General features: G+C 44.9%; 1 protein-coding gene across 2 annotated transcripts in view; it reads left to right on the top strand.

Moving 5' to 3' along the window:
• The first annotated feature begins 250 nt into the window (after nucleotides 1-250).
• The window catches only part of AGAP1 (ArfGAP with GTPase domain, ankyrin repeat and PH domain 1), a 411,275-nt gene continuing 402,083 nt past the window's right edge, over nucleotides 251-9,442 (top strand). For both annotated transcript variants that reach the window (XM_054974599.1, XM_054974592.1), the window contains exon 1: nucleotides 251-488. In XM_054974599.1, the coding sequence (XP_054830574.1) occupies nucleotides 308-488 (181 nt within the window). In that variant the 5' untranslated portion in view covers nucleotides 251-307. The remainder of the gene's footprint in view (nucleotides 489-9,442) is intronic.

Below are 9,442 nucleotides of genomic sequence, written 5' to 3'. Positions count from 1 at the left end.
AGGACGGGGGGGGGCAGACCTTCGCGAAGGACAGGACGCCTGCGAACTACATTTCCCAGGAATCCGCGGGTCCCTTTCCGCCCTCTCGCGACGCTTGCGCCGTGGCGAGCGAGGGGGCGTGGCCGCGGACCGGCTGCCCGCGTCGTGGTTGGCTGGCGCGTTGGCAAGGCTGGCCGGCGCGCCTGAGGGAGGCCGGCCCGGGGCGTGCGAGGGCGCTGGGCGGCGTCTCCATGGCCTGGCCTGCTGGCCCTCCGGGTGGCCGGCGATGAAGTGAGGGGCGGGCGCGGGGCCCTGTGGCCGGCCAGCCATGAACTACCCTCCGCCGCCGCCGCCGCACCAGCAGCTGGCCCACTCGGCCGCCATTCGGGCGGAGATCGGGCGCTTCGAGTCGGTGCACCCCAACATCTACTCCATCTACGAGCTGCTGGAGCGGGTGGAGGAGCCGGCGCTGCAGGGCCAGATCCGAGAGCACGTCATCGCCATCGAAGGCAAGCCCCGCCCCTCCCTCCCTATGACAACAGCCCTGCGAGGTAGACCGGGGGAGTGCCCCGGCCAGGAGGAGGAGGGCTGCCCGCAGAGTGGGCGCTGGGGTTGCCAACAGGCCTGGAGAAAAACTGCCCTGTTCCCTATTTCATTATTTATTGGCACGCCTTTGAAATTGACTCGCTCTCTGTAATCCGCCTTGATTCTCAGTAGGAAAGGCGGACTATAAAGGGCAGGAATAAAGAGCTGCTGTAACATAGTGGTTGGGTTGTGAACCTGCACTGCGCTGGTTCGAATCCCTCTACTGCCCTGAGCTCTAGGTGGCCTTGGGTATGCCACTCCTCTCAGCCCCAGCTGTATTGTGGGGATAACAACAGCAACACTGACTTTGTTCACTGCTCCAAGTGGGGCACTCATTTGTCCAGAAGAGCAGTATATAAGTGCATTCGTTGTTGTTTTGTTGTTATTAAATAAATAAACGAGAGGCTTAGTGGGATGCTGCCTGTTTCCACACAATACAAACCTTTATTAAAAGGGGGCGGGTCACGTCCCTCTAGATCTGCTGGCAACTCTCTCATGCCTGACAGGGGTTTTAGGTAGGTTGCCGTGGTAGTTTGCCATAGAATAGCAGGATTGGAGTCCAGGGGCACCTTAGAGACCAAGACGATTTCCCAGGGCATAAACGTTCAAGAGTCAAAGCTCCCCGATAGCATGCAATACATGTAAGATATAATATATCTGAAGAAGGGAGCTTTGACTCTCGAAAGCTTATGCCCTGAAAATCTTACTTGTTTCTAAGGTGCCACGGGGCCAAAATTGCTCATGAAAGAGGCTCAGGTTGGGGCAACTGCATGAGAGATGGGAGAGGGAAGGGGGGCAGTGATTATGGGTCTGGCTTTAGTAGCTTCCACAGGGAGGTTTTACTCTGGCTGGGCTTCCAGATTTCAGTGTTTGGTTTGTTTTTCTTACACCCCCTACTTGTCCCCTTTCTGGGATTTTTCCTGTTTTGTTGAGGTCTTTCCCATACAATATGTTTTGAAAGCAGGATTTGAGTCCAGTGGCACCTTAGAGACCAACAAGATTTTCAAGCTTTAAGCTTTCAAGAATCAAAGCTCCCTTGGAAAAGCTGTGCAGCGCCTTTGTATTCCATGTGGAAGGGAGGGCGTGTGTTTTCGAAGATCTTACCCACATAACTGTCATTTTTCTTGCATTCCCCCCTTCAACATGCCACAGGAGGGCTTTTTAAAAAAACAAATCACCAATTGCTAGAGACGGCTGCACAATGTTGTAATGTTTTGTTGCTGCGGTTGTAAGACTACTGTGCTATATCGATCTAGCAATTTCTGATTTTACAGAAGCCCTTCTGTGGTGTAGAAGGGACACAGTGGCGGTTGGGGGGCTGAAAGGGGAGTGTATGGGTAGCAGTCGAAAGCCACGTGGAAGCTTGCAAACCTCTCCTCGCACTTTTCCATTCCGCATTTCCACCTCTGCTTCTCTCCAGCATGGTGAGGCAAAAGGGTGCAGCTGCTTGGAAAAAGTTGTTTGGTAGGGGGAATAGATTTGTGAGTTTGTCTGCGTGGGTGTCGGAGTTGAGGAGGCAAGATGTGCTGGCTTATTGCATGAATGATTAGTTCCATAAATCTCAGGCTCTCTGTTTTAATTAAACCAGTACTCCCAGTACCAGTTCTGGTATCACCCCTGTAAGGAGCGGCTCAGGTTTGGCACAGTGTTTGTTGCATGCAAATTGTTTCTCGGGTTAACTGACCTGATCTGAATCTCTTTCTTGTGGCCTTTGCATCTTCCTGTTTCTACCCAGCCTTTCTACCTTTCGAGGCGATCTACTTAGTCTAGTAAGGAAGGCTCCTCTGATGGCTTGCGTGGACTTGACTTCCAAGGTACAAAGGAAAAAACCTCTGAGGTTCAACTCATGTCACTCTTTTGTCATAGAATAAGCAGGTCAGGTGCCAAGTCTGCCACTTATTTCATTGGCGACAGGGTCTTCTGCGTGGTGGTGTCTTCCGTTTAAAACTCGTCCAGTTTCTCTTCAATAGGCACCAGAGGCTTTTAGGAGCAAGGTGAAGGTAGCGTTTTCCTAGGCCTTCAGTGGTTTCCAGTGTAGTACGATGAGACTTGTTTTTTTTCTAGTTGGTACTTTTTATTGTCTGTGTTTTTTTGTCTTTGTGTTTCAGTTTTGTTGAAAATTAACCTTGAAAGCCGTGGCTGACGAGCAGGGATATAAATGGGCTTTTGCTGTTTTAAACAAAGATGTGTCCTGTCCTCTCTTAACTTTGATGTCGGAGAATAAGGCCCTTTCCCCATATTTTCCATAACACTATCCATAGAAACATGTATTTTGGGCACAATGTGTGGTTGTTGCTTGACATTCTGAGTTGTAGTATTTGCAAGGATTCTTTTGTGTTTTCCGACTGATGAGAGAACATATGCTTGCAGTAGTTGTGATACAGAACATGGAGCTTTTCGTCTTATCCTCCAGTGCCATATATGTCTGCCAACAGTGCCCTTCTGCCAGCTCTGTGCAATACCAACAGATCAGTCTCTATGCAGAAGAATGAATGGCCACAAAGCTGACATCAAAAACTGTAACATTCAAAAATGAGTGGGAGAGCATTTCAGCCTCCTAGGATATTATGCTGTTGCCCTAAAAAGGACCACTGTTCAGTAAAAGAGCTTAAGAGATACCTTCAGCTTGAAATTGTTGAAACAGTTTGGTAGGAAATCTGGTGCTACTCAGTTAGTGATGATAATGGTTCCCTCTCACACTGTAAGAAAACATTGTTATAATGAGGCTGTAACTTGATTATATTCGTAAGCAGACTCAATAAAAGAAGCCCCGTCCTCCAGTTTGCAGGATCTGAGCAACTCTGTTAATGATAGGAGATTTTGGAGGTCTTTCATTCATAGGGTCGCTATAGGTCAGAGGCAACTTGATGGCACATGACACGCACAGGCACATGCATCAAATCATAAATACTTTGCTTTCCCAATAAATTCAAGATTATCAGTTTTATTAAGTATGCTATTCTCTCCGTTCCTCTAATTAGTATGGATGTTATAGCATAATTAGCTTATTTTCCCTTCTAATCATTGAAGGAAGGGCTGTTGTTGGCCAGTATGTAACATGTACTGCTGCTATCTAAGCCTGTCACTCTGCGGCTTGTGGACAACCACCCTTGCAATTATCATCAACCAAAAGAGCCACGGGATGGCCCCATGTCCTGTGTCTCCCCACCAAACACATAGCAGCTCAAGCAAGAGAGTTGACTTTGCCAGGGCTGCTAGAAGACAGCAAGCCGGCCATGGAGAAAGGGAAGTAAAACCAGCGCCCCCCTTCTGTGCCCAGCTTTTTTCTTTTTCTAGGAGGGTTTTCTCCTCTCTTCTCTGCAGCCAGCTTGCCTCTCCTCTCACCAGCCGCCTGGGTGCTGGGAGGAGAGTGCAGAGATCTAATTCAGCCGTTCACTGTTAACTTTACTTTTTAAATAGCTTTGACGCAATGTTTACTTTTTTAAAATAGTGATTTTTCCCCAGATAGTTATTTACTGTGTTGCATGTTCATATAGAAATATTAACTTTTCCCCCTGTCACTTGGAACACATTGGATCACACTTGTGTGTAGGCTTGCCAACTGCCTGGAGGATAAAAGGCCCTGTCTCTTTGTGGTGGTGGAGAGTGCCCTAAAGTCATAGTTGACTTATGGTGACCCCTGGTGGAGTTTTCATGGCAAGAGACTAACAGAGGTGGTTTGACATTGCCTGCCTCTGCAACCCTGGTCTTCGCTGGAGGTCTCCCATCCAATTATTAACCCAGGCCAACCCTGCTTAGCTTCTGAGATCTGACAAGATCAGGGTCACTTGGGCTATCCAGGTCAGGGCCCCCAGTCTCTTGAACAGAAAGAAAACGCTTCAGCTGCCCATTGTCACACATTAAGTGTCTATTGAGAGCCAGTTTTGTGTAGTGGTTACGAGCGGCAGGACTCTAATTGGAAGAACTGGGTTTGATTCCCCACTCCTCCGCCTGAAGCCAGCTGGGTGACCTTGGGTCAGTAACAGCTTCTCGGAGCTCTCTCAGCCCCCCTCCCCCCACCTCACAGGGTGATTGTTATGAGGATAATAATAACACACTAAGTTGTTCTAAAGGGCAGTAGATAAATCAAATATTATTATGTTATATTAAGGGACAGGGCATTTCTCCAGGCCTGTTGGCAACCTATTTGTGTGTTATCCTTTGAACTCACAGTGGCGTAATACTCATCTCTTTGTTGATTTGAAACAATTCTCTCTCAGCTGGACGCTCAATGACCAATCGCAATGACCAATCATGTATTTCAGCATGAATCCTCAATTAATAAGAGGTTCTTGCAATGCCTAAGCTTAAACCCAGTTTATCATACATCTTTACCTGCTGTTCTTCTTTACAAAGAAGTCCCAGTATTTTATATATCCTAGAAATGTTTATGTTGATTAAGTATACTTCCTTAAGTCGAGTTCTCTTTACAGAAGATCCCTGTTTTTTAAATTGTACAAAGTACCTAATTTGTAAGTATTCAAACCAAGATGGCCAGTCAGTTGTTCATTCGTTTTATTTTAAATATAAATGCTAAACAGAGAATCCTACCTATATGTTATGTCTTCTGTAAGTTCTAAAAGGGCCTATGAACATTAAGCTCCAAATCATAAATTACAGCGGCCAGGCCAAACCCTTTTCCTGTATCTTTCAAAGCGGTAATTGATGACTTACTATAAATGTATTATTGTAGTAGTTTATTTTTATCCCTGTTTTCCACTCACAACAAAGCACGCAAATTGCACGGCACTACTTTTATATGCATTCCAGCATTCTGTGTTACAAAACAGATCTTTAGCTATTATTGACGGAAAACTTAAGACCTGGAAGGCCAACATTTCCTTTCATTTACTTGTCTTGCAGTACCACTTCTTTTATCCTTGACTTTTTCCCCTAATCCAAAGGAAAATTCATAGTTGCCACAGTGTAAATCGCAATGTGTTCTGTTGAAATCATATTGAAATAAAAAATTGCATAAATAACGACATTTTAATTGTGGCTCATCTGCACAGAGTGACAGAATTTCTGCCACTTTTCTGATTGTGTGTTATTTTCATCGTAGCTTTATACAAAATCCCTTGCACCTCCAGTTAAAAGGATCAGGGAATAGGTAACGTAATATGGAAGACCCTTACCTAAGACCCCAGAGAGCTGCTGCCAACCTGAGTAGACAATACTGACTGGGATGGACCAGTGACGTGATTTGGCAGCTTTCTGTGTTCAGGTGATCTCTGAAGCATGTATTTGATTTTGTGCTCACGGTGTCATCCCAAGCAGGCTTTTCTGGGAGTGAGCTTCATTGAATAATATGGGATTTACTCCAGAGTAAGCCTCCTTGGCATGGCTCCTTGAACTGATTAAATATGGATGTTCCAATTGTCTTGACGTGGTGGTCAAGAATTTCAAAAGATGTTTAGACTTTCTGAACGCTTTTTGGGGAGCTTTGTCAAAGGGCAGTCGCTTGATTCTGTACATCAAGAGGTACAAAGAGGTGAGCAATCTAAGCTTATGGAGAGTGCTGTCAATGCTGCAGCCCTGTTTTTAGCATGTGCCCTCCTGGATCATTTGCCATTAGTAAGGAATGAGGTGCCCTGACCTGGATAGCCCCAGTGAGCCTGATCTCATCAGATCTCAGAAGCTAAGCAGAGTTGGCCTTGGTTAGTAATTGGATGGGAGACCTCCAATGAAGACCAGGATTGCAGAGGCAGGCAATAGCAAACCATCTCTGTTAGTCTCTTGCCATGAAAACCCCACCAGGGGTCGCCGTGAGTCAGCTATGACTTCTGGGCACTCTCCACAACCACCCAGGAATGAGGGGCGTTCTGCCTACATGGACTCTGGCTTCCTTAGTGATTGTCGGTGAAGGCAGTTGCATCTCTGGTGCCCTCTGTTGTTTAACCCTCTCTGCCTTGCCTCTGGCAAAGCAAAATATCTATGACAAGAGGTCATAGACTTCAAGCTGTGTCCTCTGAGTAGTTCTTGCAGGCTGCTCAGCCCTCACATCAAGTCTTCCCCTGGACAGAGCAGTTTGAAAGGGCCTTCTCAGTTAGACAAGCTGGAAGCCTAGAATAAGTGCGTGTTGGATGGGCAGCTTTGAACAGACCTTTTTGTTTATAGTCAACAATGTTAGTGCCAGTCTTTTTCATTAATTTGGAATTAGTCAAAAAGGACCAAAGTGCCTTCCCCCCCGCCACACCATTATCATACATGTTTCTTTTCCCTCTGGATGTTTGAAGTTACTTTTCTCAGGGTGAAATGGAAGTTAGTTTCTCTGGCAGGGCTGTATGAGGGCAGGCCTCATTCAGGCACCATTTGGAGTATCTGGGAAGGTGGATAGTCAGCTGCAGCCCACGGGATGACAGATGGGGCTCCCTACCCTGCTGGGTTTCTGGAAGCATGGAGCCTCTCTGGAATCCGCTTTTCAATCTTCAATATATATAAAGGCAAGTGTCCTAATCAACGCCCAGCTCAAACCCCTGGACCTAGAAACATGAAATTTGGGGAGAACATTCCTTTCATGATCTAAACACCCACCAAGAAGGGATTTTAAGACATTCGCCGCCTAAGGGAGTAAAAAGGGGCAAAATGTGTTTTCCCAGAGGAATACAGCTTTCCTGTGTGGCTGGCAGGCTACTGCCTGCTTGTGCCCCTGGCCACTGCCAGCTCAGCCACTCTTCCCTGATTGGGCCAGCCTTTCAAGGTCATTTGCATATGTAGGCTGATTGGGGCTCACAACATACCACACCTCATCCCCCGGCCCCCTGAGACAGTTGGAACACAAAGATTTCTTGCATATGTGGCCTGATTGGTCCTCATCCCCCACATTCTAAACAATATGCATTTGCTATTGGGAGTCACTGAATGTGTCCCGAGGTAAAATACTCCTCCTAGTCTTCCCCTAAAAGTTCACTAGGGTTGCCAGTCTCCCTCTGGGGCCTGGTTTTCCTGTGTGGCTGGCAAACCAAAAAATGTTACATACCCATAAGTAGTATAACTGGATTTAAAGTAGTTAAATACTGTAGTGAAGCACGGATATCAAGCTAGTTATAAATAAACAAGGGGGTGAACTCTGACTGATAATTATCTCTGGAGAGATTGTCCAGTGGTCAGAGATATGGGGGTTGGTCAGTTTTCCAGGACTTTGTTTTTCTGTGGGAAATTCTGTTTCCAAAACTACATTGTTCCATAAAATTAATAGCAATGAGGGAAGGCCATTGCCAGTACAATATTAGACAAGCTTGGCCGTTTCAAAATTGTAATGTTTTCTGGGTGATTGTCCCAAAGATTTATGGGATGTATACATTATACATTTTATCCATTTGAAAACTAGGAGAGGAGGAATGGTAAAACAACAAATACAAATTAATAATCCAAATAATGAAATTATGAATTCATTTCATTAGCTGGTTAAAATTTTTACTTATGTATCTCTTATTGACTGGTGGAAGGGATAATATAATCTCCAGTGTGATATGGAACTAACAAACTGTGCAAGTGATGCAGTTGAGAGTGAAGGTGAAATGGAGGTACCCTTCTTGACCTTCATGGAGGAGTTAAGCTCTGTTGCAATAAACGAGTGGACACCTCAGTCCAAAACACATCACAAACAGTTCTTTGGATGTGTTAAAAGTTCCAATACAATCCATTTTTGGCGGGCTCAGACTATAGTAACTCTGCATAGGGTTACACTGTTTGTATCAACAGTGCCTTTGGGATTTTTTTCTTTAAATGTAAGCATTGTAAAGGAAGTACACGATATATTGTCTTTACATTTTTGCAAGTATTAATTTGATAAAAAGAAATTCTGCATAAAGCTTTGCATATAACAAAACCGTGCAATTTGTTTTTTCATATCTCTATCTTGATAGATAGATAGATAGATAGATAGATAGATAGATAGATAGATAGATAGATAGATAGATAGATAGATAGATAGATATTGGGACATTAAAATCAGTGTTATGTTCTAAATTTGTTTATTTGACATGATTAGTAAACATAGTTACTAAATGTTATCCTATTAAATCAGATCATGTTCTTTTTAGGAAATCGAAAGATATTTTAGAAAGTTTCTGTAATTGGCAGTAGCCTATAAGGGACTAATTTAAGTTCATGCAGAGATCCCAACTGGATCTATACCAGGTGGCTTTGAACAATGGATTATTTTTATAGCAAAAACAAGTCCCGCAGGTATCTCCCGAGTTAATACAATGGCTTCCAAGTGATTTCTAGTCTCTCTTCCAAAAACCGATTTGGAGTCTGGCTGATTTAGAGAGAGGCCTTGCTGATTTAGAGAGACATCAGAGACATTTGCTGGACTTGTTGTTGTTATGAAAAACTGATTTATTGCCTCTTACCTGGAGTAACTTGAAACCGGCTCTGTTTGAATTTGCTCTGCATCTAACACACAATGCAGGATTTGTACGATATGCTAAGACCAACAATCATTCAAAATGGCAAGCTGGCATGTCATCAGTGCCAAATGCTGGCACGAGGAGGTCTTAAGATCATGGCCTGAAAAATCTTTTTTCTTCCCCTTATTATAATTTGGGGGGGGGGTAACATCTGGCCTGCTGAAGAGGCCAGGGGAGCTCAAAAGCTTGCACACCATTATGTGTCATTAGGTTGGTTCTAATAAAAGAAGTCGCGTGGATTATATCTTGCGTTCTTTGCCTGGCAGGGCCTGTTCCAGGGTCTGAGGTAGAAACAGTTCTTCCCCATTGTTTCTAGTACTACCCGATCTCTTTTAACTGGAGATTCTGAGGTTTGACCCTTCTGGGACCTTATGCATGCAGGCGGAGTATAAACAAAGTAAATAAATCCACTCAGAGCCAAGCTACAAGTGACGCCTGACACAGGTTGGACACTTGTCAGCTTC

Source organism: Eublepharis macularius, chromosome 1 (genome assembly GCF_028583425.1).
Source record: "Eublepharis macularius isolate TG4126 chromosome 1, MPM_Emac_v1.0, whole genome shotgun sequence".
Lineage (NCBI taxonomy): Eukaryota > Metazoa > Chordata > Lepidosauria > Squamata > Eublepharidae > Eublepharis > Eublepharis macularius.
The sequence above is the reverse complement of the archived record's forward strand: the minus strand, read 5'-3'. Positions and strand labels throughout refer to the sequence as shown.